The following is a 19171-nucleotide window of genomic DNA, read 5'->3' on the forward strand; positions in this document are numbered from 1 at the left end:
TATAGTCGTACCATCCGCACGCCAAGAGCTTCAGGACACCTTGCGTAATGTTTCGGACCATCTGTCTTTTCTTTATTCCGCTTTGGCTTCTTTGCTGAATCTCATCTCTGCCTTGAAATCACCAATTAGCCATGCTGCACAGCGCTAGCCTTTTGCTTGTGTCGCTCCTTGCGGCACTGCCTGTTAACGCCGATGGACTATACACCAAGAATTCACCGGTGATCCAGTTGAATCCCAAAACCTACAACTCGCTCATTGCGAATTCGAATCATACCTCGGTGAGTATCCATCATCTTTTTAAATGCGCAAAATTGTCTAATGGTTGGCTACTCCAATAGATCGTCGAGTAAGCTGTCCCGCACCATAGCTATCTAGCTATCTAGCTATCGAGCTCTCTGCCCCTCCCCTCCGACCTTCACTCACTCACACTTGTCACTTAGATTCTACGCGCCCTGGTGCGGCCATTGCAAGAACCTCAAGCCCGCCTTCGAAAAAGCCGCAAAGAACCTCGACGGACTCGCGAAAGTCGCCGCGATCAACTGCGACGATGACGCAAACAAACCCTTCTGCGGACAGATGGGTGTGCAGGGCTTCCCAACCCTGAAAATTGTGACACCTTCCAAAAAGCCCGGAAAACCCCGCGTCGAGGACTACCAAGGCGCGCGCAGCGCCAAAGGCATTGTCGACGCAGTCGTCGACCGCATCCCCAACCACGTGAAGCGTGCAACAGACAAGGACCTGGACAAATGGCTCGGACAAAACGAGGACCGGCCCAAGGCCATCCTCTTCACGGAGAAGGGCACAACCGGCGCGCTGATCCGCGCCCTGGCAATTGACTTCCTCGGCGCAATTGACATTGCCCAAGTACGAAACAAAGAAACCGTCTCCGTGAAGAAGTACGGCGTGACCGAGTTGCCGGCCCTTGTCCTCATCCCCGGCACCGACGCCGAGCCGAAAATCTACGCCGGCGAGCTGAAGAAGAAGCCCATAACCGAGTTCCTGAGCCAAGCGGCGACACCAAACCCAGACGTGTCACCCCGTTCCGCCTCCAACTCCAAGCCCAAGTCGAAACCAAAGTCCAAGCCCGCTTCTAAGCCTACCGTTGTCGACGACGCCGAAGACCTCAAACCCACCGCCTCCCAGGACCAGGACGAAACAGACCCCTCCGCTAAGCCCGTTCAGGTCCCCATCCCCGCTCCCCCAATCCCGACCCTCTCCACCCCCGAATCTCTCGAGTCAGCCTGTCTCGCACCGAAGTCCGGCACCTGTGTGCTAGTCATCCTCCCCGAGGCGAGTGAGCCCGACGCCGCGCTTCCAGCGCCCGTTACCGAGGCACTCGCAAGTGTCGCTGAGATCGGTCACAAGCACGCCCACCGTGGAACGCACCTCTTCCCGCTGTATGCTGTCCCTGCTATCAACACTGGGTCCAAGACTCTGCGCGAGGCATTGTCGTTGGATGGCCAGACGGTTGAGATTATCGCGTTGAATGCGCGTCGCGGTTGGTGGCGTCGGTTCAGTGGTGCTGATGCGGACTTCGGGGCTGTTGCTGTTGAGTCTTGGGTTGATGCGATTCGGTTGGGTGAGGGTGCTAAGGAGAAGTTGCCTGAGGGCATTGTTGCCGGTGTTGAGGCTGAGGCTGAGCCCGAGGTTGAGATTACGCCTGAGGCGGAAGCTGAGGTTGAACCTGAAGCTGAGACGGCCGAGGCTGAGACTGAGACCAAGGCTGAGGCCGAGGAACAGGTCGTTGAGCATGACGAGCTGTGATCATTTCACAGTCCATGGAAGAGGTCGATGCTAGTTGATGCTAGTTTGGTGACCTTTATCTAGTCTTCATTTTTTTCTTCTAGTTTTGAAAGCGAATCGCATAAGCTTATGTACCCAATGCATCAAGCCGTTAGGGAATAACTTATAACCGATCTATACGGATCGATCTGTTGTAGGCATAATAAACACATGATTCATATCTATGTACAAGAGACAGATATCCTGTGGAAACATGAACCTTGAAGAATACAGACAAATACTAGACACAAGCAAGTCTTTCTAGACCCAAGAAACCGAACACCGTACATTAATGCAGAAAGAAAACTGTCCAGACCCTAAATCATTCAGCGCTTTTTGCGGCCCTCGGTGCCCTTCTTGATCATCTTTTGTCTCTTCGAGTCAATCTCCTTGTCGTAGATGTCGCGCGCGGTCTCGACCTTCTTGCGCTTGGAAGACTTAGAGTTGTCAGGTCCATCACTGTGGGCTGGAAATCAGTTATTGTTGTTTCGATGGACAGGAAACGTGATTAAAACTTACGGGTTAGATGCGGCCAGAGCACGCTGCTTGGCGAGCATCTCCTCATCGATCTGCTTGCCTCCTTCGCGGAGCTCATCCTCTAGGCTGATAGGCAGGGGCTGGAGGTTGACTTCGGGCTCGTCATCGTGAGCGGCAGAGGTCTCGATACGGACCTTCTGTGCGGGTAGAGATTGCTCAATGTCGCTCTCGATGAGATTGCGGAAGTGGGTGGAGATCTTGCGGACAATCTTGAGGAACATGGCGAGGAGCTGGGAGGATGGGAGGTTCAGCTCCTTCTCGAGGTCGTCGAGGTTCTTGTGCTGCAAGCCGATGGCGAGGAGGATGGATTGTTGCACGCCGGAGAGGCTGATCTTGCCATCGAGACGGTTGGAAAAGTAGTAGTCGGAGAGAGCGGGGACCAGATCCAGGATGACGTGGTAATCCAAGAGGTTGTTGGCGTAGCTGTCCAGACGCTTGAGATCGAAGGGCGAGAAAGCGACATCAAGGTCGGACTTCTGCAGCAGGCGCGGCTTGAACTTCGGGTCCTTCTTGGCACCGGAGTTGGCAGACTCGCAGATGCTGAGGGAGAGGACGGACGGGAACTGTCCGAATTGGTAGGACATCAGCGCGAGGAATCGCTTGTGGAAATCGCGCGCATAGGCGCTCAGCCAGGCGTCGTCCGTCTCTCCGGTGGAGAGGGTGCGAACCATCACGCAGGAGTGCTCTCCGGTTAGTTCGTTGGGGGTCTGACGCAGATACACGGGGACGAAAGAACCGCGCTTCCAGAACTTGTGGAGGGATGGGGTAAGACCGTAGCTGACACCGATGTAGTCGAGGACATCAGGGCGACGTTCAGTCAGCTTGCCGAACAGCGGAGGCATGGAGCGAATGTCTCGGACGTGGACGTTATCATCCAAGAGGCTAGAACCGGCGAGCTCTTCGTCCGTAACACGGACCATTTGCTCTTCGGCGGCAGTGTTCTCCTCCTCCAGGTTGGTGAACTTGCCCTCGAAGAAGTCGACCAGGAGCTCCATAGCCCGGGAACCGTATCCCATACCCACATATTCGGGGTTGGTTGCGATACGGACAACACGAGCACCGGAGAGACTGGCGAAGTTCTCATCCTGGAACTGCTGGCTGACCAACCAAGGGATGAGATCACCTCCTGCGCGCTGGCCACGGCTCAAACTGTTAAGCACACTCTGGCGACTGATGCGACCTTCAAGAGCGACCTGAATGACGCACAGTGGCTCGGGCAGCTTAGTAGCCCCCTCATCGATAGGCGGGACGAGGACATAGAGTTGATGAGCGGGAGCATCACTCATAAGTTGAAGGTCGTTGGGTGTGTTCTTGTAGTGACTAGCAACGTAAAGCGCCATCATCTGCTGCAAGAACTTCTCGGAAACAGGGTGGAAGGAGAACAGGGTATCGCGGTTGACCTGAAGAAGCTGGCATTGCGAGGGGTGAGGGCAGCCCTGTGTGTTCATGTGCGACTTGGGAAGAGTTGCATCGAGGCAAAGGACCTTGTTCAGCCACTTCTCAACAGAATCACCCGGGGCATATCGAATGGGCTCTGCGAGAGTGATCTCTCTCAAGGTTCGACCGGTGAGGTTCTTGTCGGCACCCTTGGCTGACTTGCCTGTGCTGCGGTCGGCGACGTCGGTATCGTCTGTCTTGACTCCACTTCGGGATTGTTCCCGCAGCTGCTGAATCAACTTCAGAGACAGGGACCGGCCCGTGCCTTCGTATCCATTAATAGTGGAGGACATGAACACCAGGTAAGGCCCCATCAGCTTGCGCACCAATGGTAGAGGGATAGCTGCAGCCTCATCGATAACGAGAAGCTCTGCCTGTCCCAAGACTTGCGCATCCTGGGGCTGGATGTACTGGATGGTTTGGCGGTGGTTGCGGTGAATGTTCACGCGCACAACGGCCTTATTGAAGTCGGGGTTGGTCGACTGCAAGATGGTGTAGTCAACGTGATCGAGATATCCAAGTGCATCGAAGCCCTTGAAAATGAACTCGAAGAGTGTCTTCAAGTTTTCTGGGCTGGGAGAAGTGATGAAGATGTTGCTGTAGCCGTGAGCGACAGCCGCGGCAATGGCGACACCGAGAGCGGCGGACTTTCCTCGTCCACGACCGGCAGTCAGTGTAACAGTGCTCTTCAACGTCTTTTCAGCGATAGCATCAACAAAGGTCAGGAGCGCCTTCGCTTGATCCACGGTGCGAGCCAAGTTGAGCAGAGGGCCCACGGGCTTAGAGTCGGCTAAACTCTCCTTAATTTCCTTCAATTCCTTTTTCGTGCCGAAAGCTGACTCGTCGGTTGTCTCAGGAGCGGGAAGGGGCTTCACGGTCTTGCCGCCGGAGATGGGCAACACGTTCAGCTCGTCGTCGACCACCAGACACGAATCGCAGCTTCCGAGGGACAGGATGAATCGCTCGTTGAAACGAGCTACAACATCATCGTGGGCCTCTGTTCGGTATCGCGAGTGAATATCCATGGACATGGTGTAAAGCTGCTTCAGACTGGTCATGCTCTTCAAAAGCAGGATCACCAAACCTCCACCCTCCACGGTCTCGACGGTTCGTGCAAGCAAATTGGGAGTCATGGCCTCGAAGTCCTGCAACACACACATGCCGTAGGTGTTACCCAAAATCTTCTCGGTTTCCTTGTAGTAGACATAGCGGATCTGATTGAGGGTGATGAAAAGTTCGAATGGGTCTTCCTGGTTCGGTTCGCGAATGCCACGCTTGACCTCCTTCTTGATCTTCATTTCGCGCTTCTTCCGGTGACTGGTAAAGCCGAGAAGGTCCTTCTTATAAGCCCATAGTACCGACTTGTTTTGCTTCACGTCCACGCTGGACATAATATAGTGAAGGTGCACGATCACATCCTTGGCGTGGTCGCCAACAACCACGAAGAAGCTGCGCTTCTTCTCCTGCACACCATTTCGAATAAGAGCGGGAATCCGCGAGTCAATCGCCTTGCGAGGCATGGCGATTCCGGAGTAGTGTTGATTGGCAAAAAACACTTAGCTTCGTCTTGCGACCAAAAAAACTTCCCAGCGGTTAGAAAAAAATGATACTGCTGTCTGACACCGCCTGAGGCAATACACCGCCCGGTGCCTTTTATCCAAATTACCTAAGTATATTTATCACGTGGCTTCGAACTGCCAGAGTCGCCCTAAATAAGTAGGCGGTATATATCTGGGCCAAAACGGCCTTATAATGATGAGTTCTATAGATTAGGCGTTTGTCCTTTGGATCATATGGCCAACTAGAAACATACGTAGAAGATTAGTATAATCTTCGAGCTGAGGATGACAAAATTAATCAAAGAGACCCCTTTATTTTTCCTCTTTCAACGTCTTTTGTTGAGGGTATACGCATATGGGTCTCTTCACTATATCTGATTGGTCTTACACCTTTCTAAAGTCACGTGGGACGCTCTATATTGAGGTCGAAGGCTCAAAATGGACTAGCCGCGGTTGCATTTTATTGGTAGATAGTCGTACGGCCTGGACCCTTATCGAATCACATGACTGTGGCTGACGTGGACGGACCAAATTAGGAAATCCACGAGCTGCTTTAGGTTTAGCCTAATCTAATTGAGTTTTAGCGCTAACCGTGGATCGCTCGGACCGTCTTTATTTCACGACATGCAGCCGAATGGAGCCGATAGGATATAACAGAGTCGTAGCTGATATGACGCGTGTACTGGGTCTTGACTGCGTGTGAACCTTCTTTATCTACATGCCGTTTACAGGGTCTGATTAGAAGGCTGGACATGATGTATGAAGTATATATGTATGCTCATTGGAAGGGTCCACTAGCGACAGGACGCTCAGGACTAAAGTGGGTCGTGAAATTAACCAAGGCTTGATTCTGGCCACTGATCGGCTCAGCATTTCTTGCTGATGAGCTTGTGCAATATAAAATCTCCAGGGCAAAATCTGCTTACAAGTAGGAACTAGCAGATTTGGGCGTGGTGGCAGGAGATTTTCCACCATTCTCATTCGCAAGATATCAGAAATACAAGCCATGCAAGCCACGGCCCGTGGTTATGTGCGCAGCAAAAACCCCATGAAATCATCATATCCCGCCCGTTGACGCAACTATAATGGATCAGCACTCCATATTGCCTCTGATTAGTCGCCAGTGGATCGAAGGGCCCTCTGTGCCCTGCTTTCTTCCATGTTTCGAACACTGTCAATCTCCTGAAGATCCACAGGAGGTTAATCTTTTGTCTTCTGTCTTGTTACTCTTTCAACAATTCTATTCATTGTTAAAATTACAGCGATGGCTCGGGACGCTATAGAGCGATAATAGAACGATTGGTGCAATATGGTCCAAATATCTTCTGACCTTAGGCTGAAGCTCTGTGTGGGGTGAGTATCTGGCAAGCTGTCTCACATTATTGAAAATTCAAACTCACGATCGCACTCTATGAGCAGGATATTTCTTTTAAGCTCACTATTCCTTACTACCTCCTACAATACCACATTCGCTTTTGGTGAGTCGTCGCCGTGGATATCAATATTGTTCTGCAACTTGAACTGACTGTTGCGCCGATACAGATCGCCCCATCAGTACATCTATCCTAGTATGCTTCCTTACGGGGTTGACTCTTTTGGTATTGAGTCGGTTGGTTTCATTGGGATCGACACCGACATCGCCGACAAGTAAACGGCCAGTGATCCCTCTCGCGGAGCAATTTGAGCTTCCTTCCCGCGCATCGACGTCATCTTTCGCACTGGGCGATGTTGAGACTCGCCCTCGGCTACGGTTTAAATCATGGTGGATTAAGCTCGGTCTTATATTGGGGTTGTGTGGTTTACGGATCGAATCATTTCGCCAAGTAACTCGGAATACTGAATGCGCGCCCGCTGGATACGCTGTAAGTGGCTGAATGTCTCCGTTATCGTTTAATTTTTCCATGTGACTAACACGGCGTCATGGACAGTACGCTATTCCTTTCGTTATTTCGATCTATGACTACTGGCGCAACCAGCGATCACGACAAGTGGACAGATATGTCCCTACCCAACGATTCGAAACGCTGCCGCTACAGGTGGTTTACTCTGTTTCCCGTCGGTGCTTCTATTATGTTACGCAAAGTCGCTTCAGAGGGTTAATTGCAGCCGCATTTTTGTCGGTTGGTGGGCTCTTGGCTTCATCTTTCTCGGCTGGAACTCGGTCGACCTATATTTGTCCTATCGTGTTACATGGCGCCTCGCGCCTACGATCATACAGGCTGTTCAACCTGTTTGCTGATTCTGTTATACTTACCGGTATTACCGAGCTATGTCGGATTGGCACTCAATTTGATGATGTGCGCAGAAAACGAACTTTGACGTTCCTTGGAGCTGGTCTCTTGGTAAGCGGACAACTACGATCGTGCTGGGAATGTTTGTTCTGATGATCTTTTTAGGGTCTTTCGTTCGTCTGGAGTATTATATCCTACTGGGTACCAGATAGCTCTCCTGAACTTGCCGGTCAACCCATGTTGGATCTAGAGTACTCACGCGGCGCTTTCAGCCAGTCTGTGTTGGTTCTTATACTGGTCTTGTCGGCCTGGCATATGGTGAGCCTTCCCAGCTCTCAAAACTTATTTCTCCATTAGTACTAATTCTCCTAGTTACCGCATTTCGACATCCTTGGATTGTCAATTATAGGCGGTTTCATGATCGTCTACTTCTCCTCTTTATCGGCCCTTACCGAACAATCACCCTTCCCATTTATCTCTCTAACTCATGCTGTTCTTCCGTTGGCTGCATCTTTGACGGGTGCTGCCCTATTTCTTCTTGCGCGGGTGATTCATGACGAAGAACCGAAATTGTGCCGCACTAACGTTGCCATACAAATATTGTTCGCCGTGATGTGTGGGATTAGTCTCGTTTTTGCAGTGAGCAAGCATCGTCTTGCTGATGTACACCCGATTGAGTTCCTCATCAACGACGGCAAATTTCAACATCACAACTATCTCGCTCAGGCGTCTAGGAGCAAGTCTCTTGGGGGTGCTGTTACCGAATACCGGAGGCGATATAACCAGCATCCACCACCGTATGTTTTGAATACCTATGTTTGTCGCATAATTCAACTAATCTTTATATAGGGGCTTTGACGAATGGTATCGATATGCCACTAACCGGTCGTCAGCTGTCATCGATGATTTCGATCAGATATACCACGACCTACTTCCATTCCGAGCTCTGGCTCCGGAGCACATCCGCGCAATGACTCACGAACTAGCCACAAACCCTTTCAACGATCTCGGTGGGATCAGAATTCGCAACGGCACGGCCATGGTGCAAGAAGGCATCAAACCAACCCATGCATGGATGGTGGCGGGTGCCGCGGATATGATGAAGAATTTCACTAAATATCTCCCAGATATGGACTTGGTGTTCAATCTGAATGATGAGCCACGAGTTGCAGTTCCCTGGGAGAAAATATCAATGTTGAACCGGCAGACTGAGATGCAAGAAATGATCCCTAAAGAGCGCATGGTGCATGCTTGGTCAACCGACCGAGATGATGGTTGGGGCCCGATTGAACCCGCCGATCAAACCAACATCACTGTATTCACTGACGGAGCGTGGAGAGGTGTATTTGACCCTTATGTGAGCGCTGTCTGCCCACCTTCATCGAAGGCGCGCTCTCAGCGAATCTGGAATCGTCGTGAGACATGTCTCTCATGCGTGGCTCCTCATTCCATGGGTCAATTTCCTCTAGATTTCAACATCGCCTCCGAAATCTGCCACCAACCCGACCTTGCCTTCCTCCACGGTCTCCTAATCTCCCCAGCCTCATTCAAGGTGTCACAGGAACTCATCCCGGTATTCAGCCAGAGCGCTCTCACTGGATTCAACGACATCCTCTTCCCAAGCCCATGGAACTACATCGACAAGGCAAAATACGAACCCACAGATGAACACCCAGATCCAGAATACAGTCACAAAGAGAACTCCCTCTACTGGCTCGGCAGCACCTCAGAAGGCGTCAGCCTCTTCGGTGAATGGAAAGGCATGCCACGGCAGCGCTTCGCCCACCTAATAAACAACAACACCAACAACCAAGTCTCCGTCCTCCTCCCGACAGACTCCAACGAACACTCCTTCCGTTACGAGATAATGGACGGCAACGCCCCAATCTCAGACCTCGGTCTCCAAACCGCCGTTCACATCGCCGACCCAATCGTCCGCTGCGGCGACTGCGGCGAACAAGCCTCAGAATTTGGCACCGCGGGCTGGGCAGACTTCCAAGCGCACTGGTCGCACCGCTTCCTCTTTGACCTCGACGGCGCAGGCTTCAGCGGCCGATTCCTCCCCTTCCTACACAGCCGCAGCCTGCCCCTCAAAACAGGTCTGTTCCGCCAATGGTTCGACTCCCGCGTTACCTCGTGGCTGCATTTTGTCCCTGTTGATATCCGTCTCCATGGGCTGTGGAGTACGCTCGCGTACTTTGCCGGCGTACCTGCTGCCGTATCCGAGGAGAGTGGTCCTGATGCCCCGCAGATGCGCATGAAGGCGCATGATCAGCAGGGGAAGTGGATTGCGGAGGAAGGGAGGAAGTGGGCGAATACAGCGTTGAGGAAGGAAGATATGGAGATCTACTTCTTTCGGTTGCTTTTGGAATGGGGTCGGCTTACGGATGATCAGCGTGATGTTCTTGGGTTTGGGAGTTGAGGTTAATGTTAATGTTAATACGAATGTCAATTGGTACATAGATTCAAGTATATATTCTTGACTTGTCTTATTGATTTCATGGAGCATCTTAAAAAAGACATCACCTAGGCGGGTTAGAGTAACTTACATCTTTTGCGACATCTTTAATATAAGAAGAAGGGTTGAGGATATGTATCACAATATATACAAAGCTGAACTCTACGAGCCACTACAACATAATATCCATGGTCATACGTATTGTTTGTCTTCATTGTCCATATTTCATTTCACCATCGAAATGGAAAGGGTATTCACAATCATCATAAAGCATAAAAAGCGTATCAAACGCGGTCGCCCCTCCACAGCCGTGGACTAGCACAGGCTAGCGGAGTCCAGACGAGCAAAGAAACCGTAAAACAGATGGGAATCAAGAAGCAGGTCGAGAAAGAAATAAATCACAATCGAAATGTAAGACAGATTGGACCCATATCGCTTTCAACACAGAAAACAATCCATCCATCACTATCGCCCTCTAAGCATGACCATGTCCACTCCCATGTCCATGACGATAATGCTGTCGACGATGCTTCATAGAAGTCTTCTGCGGAGGGCGCTCAAACAACCCCGTAGGATTCCAAGCCACACCGGCCTCCACTTCCACACCCTCAGCACCCACCTCCACACCCCCAGCACCAGCAACAGAACTAGTCAATTGCTGATAAACCTTAAGCGAGCGCACACGCCAATAAGTCTCCTGGAAAGCCGTCGGGTTATTCTGCACGTAGTCGACGCACGATCCAGCACGACTAGCACAGCTCGACGAACCCCAAACCGAGCCAGCCCAGTCTCCACAGAAGGTGATATCGAACACGATCTGCAGATCATTGAAATGAGAGTCGATGTTGCAGCTACCGGCAAAGCGTGCCGTGGGCGCACCCCAGCCCGCCGGGTTGGGGTTTCCAGATGAGATATCGCCCGGCACGGCGGAGGAGGGGAAGAACCAGACTGAGATGGCGGAGCCGGTCCATTCTGTGGCGTAGACGCCGCCGCCGGCGTTGTTGAAGCCTGTGCCGTAGGACTGCGTGCTGCGGCTTCGGATTGAACAACCGCTGTTTGCGGATTGGCCGGGGGCTTGGACGTAGCAGTTTGCTGTGTCGAGGGTTCCTGTGAAACCGGTGTTGTTGACTGTACAGCCGTTGCTGGTATGGAGGGCCATTTGGTTTTGGGTTTGCTCGTTTACGCCTTCGATGATGTCGATTTCGCCGTTGTTGGGCCAGTTGGAGCCGAGCATCCAGCTGTAAATGTTAGTCTCCTTTCTTTCTTTCTTTTTTTTTTTGTGAACGAGAAAGACGATTTGGGGATCTGGGGCTCTTACAAGGCAGGCCAGCTGCCGCATGTACTGCTGGGCATGTGGGCCAGATCGAGAATAACAAGTCCATGCTTGTAGGTGGCGGTACTCTCCAGGCGGATGCTCTGGCGACCAGGTGTGGTGGCGGTGTTGGCATGGTCGACGCCGATGTAGACGCCGTTGCCCGTGTTGATGAGACCGTTGCTTGAGGCGGTGTTACGGTCGACGTAGCTCACAAAGCCATTGGTGGGATCGGTGTCCTATATATCGGATGAGTATTGAAGACAGGACAGAAAGATGGGACCAATACTAAGGGACATACTGTGTAGAATTTGAACTTGTCAAAAAACGAGTCGGAGGTACCGTAGTCGTCGCGCAGGGTGTATGCGGCGGAAGATACATGGGCTAACAAGCCCAGTGCAGGCAGAATAGTTGAGAGAACGTGCATTGTGCTTAAACGCTTGGATCTTTGCAGGATAGTTGCAGGATAGTTGCAAGGAGAACAGAGGGATTGGAGAGAGGGAGTCTGTCAAAGACTTGAAAAGATCCAGTATACCAGATACTGACCGAAATAGGAAAAGACAATAGGTAAGGAATGAATATAGATGAATAGGGAGGGACAGTAGGCAATAAACATGCACAATGGACAAACTAGACTAATTCCTCACAAACGGGGGAGGCGGGATCATTTTTATACTTGAGATGTCTCCACTCCCCAAGAAAAAAGCACAAACGGAAAAATAATATAATATAATTTAAAAAAAAGAAAAAGAAAAAGAAGGGAATAGCGTGATACACCCACCAGACGACGATCCAATTGAAGATATGCGGCAAAAGAGGGGCATGTTGAAACATCATGGAATATCAGAGTCTGACATCTCCGAGCCCTGAATCAGTGCCAGTGAATCATTTAAATTTTGTCGATTGAACCAGCCTAGTCTGGAATGTATTCATATTGGTATTGAGAGTAGAATCAACAACATGACTATGTATCAAATGTATCAAATGTATCATATCAATGTATCAATGTAGTAGTTTAATCACATTTAACCATATTGGATCCATGGATATCTCAAGCGCCCACACTAACCTTAAATTGTTTCGGATTTGACGCTAAAAACAAGAAACGAAAAAGGGATTTCATATTTATGACCAATCAGGGTGCTTACCGCCAACATCGAAGGTTTTGTATAATAGTCAAGGGAAAAGAACGCAGATGATAGGTCAACGGCTGTTTGAACACTTTCGGCTATCAAGCCTTTTTGGGCTTTTTTCATTTCCGTTTAGTACTTTTTCCCTTTGTTCCTGGTATGGGTTATCAGGCCGTTCTTCACCGAGTCAACAGTCAAATCGAAAATCTGAGAAGTAGAAATTTGAAGTGGCGTAGTTTAGTGGAAGCGGCTTCCGATCACCAGGTCTCTCTACCCTTCGCTTAAGCGACTTAGACAGAAGTACCCACCCTACAGAGACATACTCGTGACAGTACTTAATACTATGTACCTCTGTACATGACCAGTTCTTACGGAGATCCTACCTAAAACTGATATCGAAGGCACTGAAATGACAGTGTCATCTCAAGAGTTACTCCAACCCCATACCCCAGCTTTTGTAGATCAGTACGTAAACCAAGGAACACCAGACCCTCTTGACCAAAATACCATGATCACACAGTCCAGAACCCACCTGGGCATGGTCATAGAAGACGAATCCTGGAACGAGACCGAATGATAATCCGGAGTAAGAATCCCCATGCGATCACATTGGGAGTACAAGTCGAAGCGTGCGTCTTGGAGAATGAGCTGAGTAGCTGAAGCGGAGAACCTCACGATTCACGTCACCTGTTCCCACAGAATCTTGGAAGACAGAAAAGACTAATAAAGATGTACTATAACAGGGATAGGCCTGGATTTAATATCACATTACATTACAGTAGTTGAGGGTTTAAAAAAAAGGGAAAAAAAAGAAAATGGCTATATGCAAGACGATCGTGTGTCTTATCTGGGATCCCCCCGAAGAGCACCTACAGTAGGAAAAAGCAAAGAGATAGAAAAAAAGTAACAAAAGAATATCCCTGGACAAAAAGGAAATAATCATCATCGCTGTCAACTAAAATCTATGTACAAACCGGACAGAACAGCTCGGCTCCTGACCAGTCGGCCAAATGATCGCGCCGAAACGCGGTTTGAGCGGGTCGGGCCCCCGCGCTGACGGCATTCAGCACGCAGCGTCGGTGGTAGAGGTGTCGACAGGCGAAAACAACAACGGGTTCTGGGGCGCTCTCTGTGACTGGATTTGGAGTGCTAGGCCCAGCTCCAGTCTTAGCGTGGTCGTCGTCATGGTCAGCATGCGCATCGGACATACCACCATGGGTGCCATGCTCCCGGAGAACGTGGGCATGCGCGTGCGCACCGCCCGCATCTAGACGATACGAATGACCGACTCCGACATCAGCAGCCTTGCCCTTCCCGCGCTCGGACGGGTTATAGCTATCCTCATTGCGTTTCGCGATGCGACGGGCATAGGCATCGGCGCGTCGACCTTCCCATGCGGACCAATGCGCGTCACCAACGCTGGGGCCCCAGATGCGGCGGCGGCAGATCTCGCACACGTGGCCGCGGGGCCGCCAGCCGTGCTGGCGTAGACGGGAGACTTCATCGACGTGGACGAAGAGGTCACGGTCCAGCATGCCGTTTGCGAGGGTCAGGAGAGATTTCTCGTAGGAGTAGGCGGAGAAGATGGAGGCTAGCACGGCGCGCAGCTCGAGGAGGGAGGGGGACCAGGTTGCGGCGCGGGTGAGGAATGCGCGCAGGATGCGTAGGAAGGACATGTCTGTTCTTTCGGTCGTGGCGGGGCTGCTTTTTACTGTGCTTGCTAGGAGAGCTGTGAAGACTTGCTGGACAAGGGTGCGGAAGGAGGTTGTGAGGCGGCCGCTTTCGCCGGCGAGGGATGTTGTTGGTTGAGTAGGGAGGGTTATTTGGGCGTTGTTTCCTTGTATGAAGGCGAAGACGTTGCTTGCGATGCGGACCACAGCTTCGATGTGGTCGAGCCAGAGGAGTTCATCGAAGGCTAGAGGCTGGTCGAGGGTTGGTGCGTTGCGCTTGCCGTTGGAGCTGCCTGTGCGCGACTGCTTGACTGTCTTACTTTGGCCCTGGCAGAGCCACGTTCCGACACCGGCATACTTGTTCAGAGACTCGATCAGGTCGTCAATTGCCTCGGCGGTAGTCGCTGAGTCGGGGCTCTCGCGCACACTCTGGAGAATGCCTACCAGACCGGATTCGAGTGTGCTCAGATGTGCGACAAGACGGTCCAGGGCCTGGCGGACTTGACCCTGTCGGGCGAGGAGGATGACGGCAGCATCGATGGCTCCGCTTTCCTCTATGAATGGGAGCAGTTCGTCCAGGTGGATGTCACCAACTCGCAATCCGTCGACGAAGTCCGCAACATGAGTGGGGTTGTATTTGCACAAGAGCTGCACATAACGCTCGATCATCCAGTTCTCAATACTGGGCGAAGATTGGGTGTCCGCAGTTTGAGCCTGCGGCTCAACCAACACCAGCAAGTACTGGTACTGTTTCTGGGGATCATCTTCCAGAACCCGCAAAAACGTAGAGTGTGTTTCAGGGGCCAGGTCTTGCATAGTCTGTGCAGCGCGCGTCACGTCAATGGCAGCTATCTCCCGCGCATGCTCCTTGACTACATCCACTATATCGCGTCTTTGTTTCTTGCCAAGCCCAGAGCCTGGACGGAGGCAGTCATGCAGACAGGTGAAGATAGCTTCGCGGTCATTAGGATCCTCTAGGTAAGTCATCACCAACAGAGGATATTGTTTCTCTAAACGGTACGTCGACTTGAGAATCCGGAAAAAGCGTGCCTCTTTGAATAGAGGAATCATGTTCTGGATGTCCGGCGGGTGGTAGAAGGACAGCAGATACTCTGCACTCAATTCGCAATCGTCTGCCATTTCCTGCTCGGGATACTGGCATACACGGACCAAAACCTGATGGAGGGTTGTGCCAGAAAGGAGAATATACTGAGGATATTTGGGAAGATTGCGAGCAACAAACATATCGAGGTAGATGGTATCAAAAGACGTGAAGAAATCGCCGGTCATGACTTGCAACAAAATACTGACAAGGTACTGACGATTAATCGACATGCCTGACACGGAGACATCCTCGCTCTCGGGCTCATTTAGGAAGCTGTCCTCAAATGCCTCGTTGAGCATGCTCATGAAGCTGGAAGCATCGAACTTGAGCATGGCTCGAAGGTGGGAGAAGGAGTCTGCCCCATTGGTATCTCCAGATACCGTACTGAACCCACGGCCTGAGAAAAGGAATTGGTACAAGTCTGTCTTGGCTCGCGCGGCTTCAGCCTCATCCATGTCGTCTCCGGTGGGATAGATGCGACCCGTCAAGATAAATGACAGATATGGGAACATTTTCATTGCGTTGTTCTGCTTTCTCATTTCAATCACGTAGTCACCGTTGACCAAGGGCTCGGTTTGGGAGGGAATAAGACCTAGTAGCTCTTCCAGTGGTCCCACATAATCCATCAAACAGCGGTTCCATACATATATAAAGGCGTCGTAAAGGTTATGCTGCTTACATAGCGTTGTGACTTGATCGATGTCCATTGTGGTTGTATCAAGCAAACAGATGATCTCCTCCAACCGACCGGCGGAGTGAGTTCCAATGAAATGGTTGATCAAGGCCTTGACCGCGGTCGGGGGTAGTGATCGCAAAGTTCCATCAACGATGCGTGGTTCGAGGGCATCCAGGAAAATTCCCGCCGAACTTTGCTCCTCATACCAGTTGAAGACTTCCTCCCAAAGGAACTCCTCATCGGTCATGTAGATACAAGCCGCGATAGAAACTTCTGCTAGCTCCTCCAGCTGGTGGTTCTCAAGTCGGTCGTTGCTTGCTTCAGAATTTCGACCAAAAGCATACTTGAGGGATGCGGAGATCATTTCCAAAAGCTTTTCTTGCACAATGGGCTGTCTCAAAGCATCCTCTTCTGGAAGCCCAACCGTCAGCTTTTCCGACTCTCCCGTGTAGTAAGAGGTTGCTAGTCGAATGGCCCCAATGAAGTCACCCGTCTCCATAAGCGCCAGCAAGCGATCAGCCCAATTTGAGAGATTGCCTACCAAGGCTTCGTTGTAACCAAGCAAGAACAAGCGCCCTTTATAAGAACGAAAACTCATATGGAATGCATCTGCTACTACTCCGTGCATCGACTCATCCTCTTCGTCAAGCTGTTCAACTAGCGAATGGAGCTGCGAGGAGAACAGATCAGTGTGATATATGTGCCTGTTGGCGAGATCGACCGAGTCGGTCACATGCATCGAATAATCCTCGATTATCAACAGTCGCTGCGTTATTGTGAATACCGCGAGCACTGAACGACTGAGCCACTGAACAGCTACAATGGCCTCATCTGCTCTCCATCTGCTGCGCGCTCTGAAGACAAGGCTGGGAGGCTTGTCTTTGTCTGTATGTTCGTCAGGTTCAGCCTCTGAGACTTCCAGTACGGTTAAAACATTTGACCAGCAGTAGACAAGCTTTGTGTTTGAAGTTTGGGTGTCTTTGCCCTTCAGTCGAATGGCTGGAAACCATGCTAAGGCACCGGTCATGGCACTGTGAGCGGGGACTTCTTTGGGTCTCGGTGCTTTATGTTGGGTTTGTGCCACTGGTGTGGTAGACACAATAACAAGAAGATAGGGCGTCAGCATGGCAACGAGGCCCAAAGAATCAGTGGATTGCTCTACATTGCCGAGTGGCAGAGGAGAGAAAGCAAGAACAGAGCTAGGCTTCCGCCGTTTGATCTCTGCTGTTGCCTGAGGATATCGACCCAGGATTCGAATCGTCTTGACTGTTCGCCCCATTGCACCCATTCCTCTTGTTGCCAAGTGGGAGAAAGACATGCCCCGTGTGTCAGCCGAGACCAGCGCTGTTCGTCTGGTGCCAAGGAACCCGATGTGAATGACCGCGGATCCGGAAAGATGGCCATCAGATATTCGAGTCTCGACTTGATTGGCCGGGATTGGTGGGATATGAAGGAAAGGCTTTGCTGAGCGCGAAATCTCCCAGGTGAAGATATCACCCGAGTCATGGCCCCCTGCAACGGTAGTATGGTCCGCGGAAAGAGCTAGAGATGTAACAGCACCACATCCAACAGCTAGTTGATCATCAGTATAATGGGTCAAAGGGTGTAGACTTGTTTTGACAAACCTGGTGTGCCCGTTCCAATAATAGTCTTCAGGCTTTGCTGATAGTCGAACACGAGAATTATACCCTTGGATGTACCTATCACAATAGACGTGGAGACTGCAAGGCAAGTTGGCCGTCCGAAATTGCGCTTCCCGATTTCTGAAAACGCCTGCCCAGTGATCTTCCGCAGCTTTGTCCATCGCACCACATCCCAAGGTCCCTGGAGCGGTTCGGGTTCTGTTTCTGGAGTCGGGGAAACCTGGCTGGTTATTGAAGATTGCCGGGAGTGAAGATGCGCTAGAAATGGCGAGCCGGCTCTAGACACACTTTGCGGCGATGAAGATAACCGGGACTGGAATCGAAGGTCAAAGGGGCGACGGGCCGGGCTCGGGCTGACTCGCGGAGTTCCGCGGAGCGCAAGAGCACTGCTACTTAGGGAAGACGGAATGGAACCCTTCCATCAATCAGCTAGCTATCCGGGTTATGCGCTAAGTGTACCACTCACATGTAGCGATGGGGAATCGTCGGGGTTTGACCCTGTTCCATCCACGCTCTCTGTCATGTTCCAGCCCGCGTGTCGCGGCCGAGGGGTTTCTGGAAAGTTGAAGTCCTTCTGTTCCGCTGTCTTCTCGGAATCATGGTCCTCCGCATCGTCTATCGTGTCCAATTGCTCTTCCGCTGGTTCCTGCGGGGAAGGTAATGTTTGATCGAGGGCGCCATGGTCAGGTTGTTGGGTATCGTCTTCCTGGCCTAGGTCAAGCTCGTCTTCGCGCGACCAACCCTCACTGCCCTCAGCCATCGAGCTCATGAGCGAGATCTCCGAGTGACCATTGCTCCCCGTGATGTAGTTTGGAGACGCGGCCGAATCTGCGATGGCGTGCTGGGAGAGGACGATTGTGGAATTGAGCAGGAAGTTCTTTCGGAGAACAGGAAGGGAATTAGGAGGTAGTGTAATATAGAACGGAGGCGTGGAGTGTCGAACTTGAGGGGCATGAACACAGTGGAGAATGAGAGTTCAGAGCTCCGTTGCCTGGGTCGGGGCCGTTTTAGGGGCCGAACACCAGCCACAAGTGGCTGCCAGGTACACTTTCACGCTTTCACAACTATACGGACGGCGATACTTCAAAAATATCTACATATGGACTGATTGAGTTAAATCTATCCTTCCTCAATTTTATACCTTGGACGATCGAATAATAGTTGAGTAGTGAGGTGATTACACATTTTCATAAGCTCCGAAGGGCTGTCCAAACAACCTCGCATTGAACAGGAAGATATCAAGACTTTTTAAATGTAAAAGCTACAGGTGTTTTCTCGTATTTCAGGATAGCTAGTTGGGTCTTCGAGCAAGAATTCCGCTTTGTTGGCTCCCTGGAACCCATATGGAACGAACGTCATGCCATACTGGTATTCTCTTGATTCTCTGTTCTATACACGAAAGCAGGTACGAGGTATGGACGAGCTTGCTAACCTCTTATACATATATGTTACAAAGTCCCCAACACAGATGTACTTATCTCATGTTGATGAACAGTACATAAAGAAGTCACCCATATAAGTTTTCTTTAGAGTGTATATTCATCGGAACCCGAAAACCCCAAAACCCAAAACCTGGCCTTATATCGTAGGACATGGTTTATCAAAACGTAACTGCTAAGCTAACAAAAGAT

General features: G+C 51.0%; 5 protein-coding genes across 5 annotated transcripts; 2 read left to right on the forward strand and 3 right to left on the reverse strand.

The window, feature by feature from the left end:
- Window positions 1-131: 131 nt before the first annotated feature.
- On the forward strand, window positions 132-1764 carry N7537_002387 (putative disulfide isomerase; the record flags this gene model as incomplete). The annotated part of the gene is made up of 3 exons (XM_056893445.1): window positions 132-278; window positions 339-346; window positions 441-1764. 3 exons carry the CDS (start codon window positions 132-134, stop codon window positions 1762-1764), a joined length of 1479 nt encoding a protein of 492 aa, XP_056758440.1.
- Window positions 1765-2108: 344 nt separating this feature from the next.
- N7537_002388 (ribosome biosynthesis protein KRE33) lies at window positions 2109-5276 on the reverse strand (the record flags this gene model as incomplete). The annotated part of the gene is made up of 2 exons (XM_056893446.1): window positions 2109-2241; window positions 2302-5276. 2 exons carry the CDS (start codon window positions 5274-5276, stop codon window positions 2109-2111), a joined length of 3108 nt encoding a protein of 1035 aa, XP_056758441.1.
- A 1450-nt stretch (window positions 5277-6726) lies between these two features.
- N7537_002389 (putative capsular associated protein) lies at window positions 6727-9968 on the forward strand (the record flags this gene model as incomplete). The annotated part of the gene is made up of 6 exons (XM_056893447.1): window positions 6727-6793; window positions 6858-7177; window positions 7244-7657; window positions 7712-7864; window positions 7919-8343; window positions 8396-9968. The coding sequence occupies 6 exons, from the start codon at window positions 6727-6729 to the stop codon at window positions 9966-9968; spliced, it is 2952 nt and encodes a 983-aa protein (XP_056758442.1).
- A 511-nt stretch (window positions 9969-10479) lies between these two features.
- N7537_002390 (glycoside hydrolase family 16 protein) lies at window positions 10480-11743 on the reverse strand (the record flags this gene model as incomplete). The annotated part of the gene is made up of 3 exons (XM_056893448.1): window positions 10480-11242; window positions 11323-11555; window positions 11618-11743. 3 exons carry the CDS (start codon window positions 11741-11743, stop codon window positions 10480-10482), a joined length of 1122 nt encoding a protein of 373 aa, XP_056758443.1.
- A 1665-nt stretch (window positions 11744-13408) lies between these two features.
- On the reverse strand, window positions 13409-18480 carry N7537_002391 (CORVET complex membrane-binding subunit VPS8; the record flags this gene model as incomplete). The annotated part of the gene is made up of 3 exons (XM_056893449.1): window positions 13409-17469; window positions 17523-17955; window positions 18007-18480. Coding segments are annotated over 3 exons (4968 nt in total), but the record flags the coding sequence as incomplete, so codon positions are not given.
- Between the last annotated feature and the right edge of the window lie 691 nt (window positions 18481-19171).

This window comes from Penicillium hordei, assembly GCF_028827395.1.
Source record: "Penicillium hordei strain IBT 12815 chromosome Unknown utg000001l_segment0_segment0, whole genome shotgun sequence".
In the NCBI taxonomy this organism is placed as follows: domain Eukaryota; kingdom Fungi; phylum Ascomycota; class Eurotiomycetes; order Eurotiales; family Aspergillaceae; genus Penicillium; species Penicillium hordei.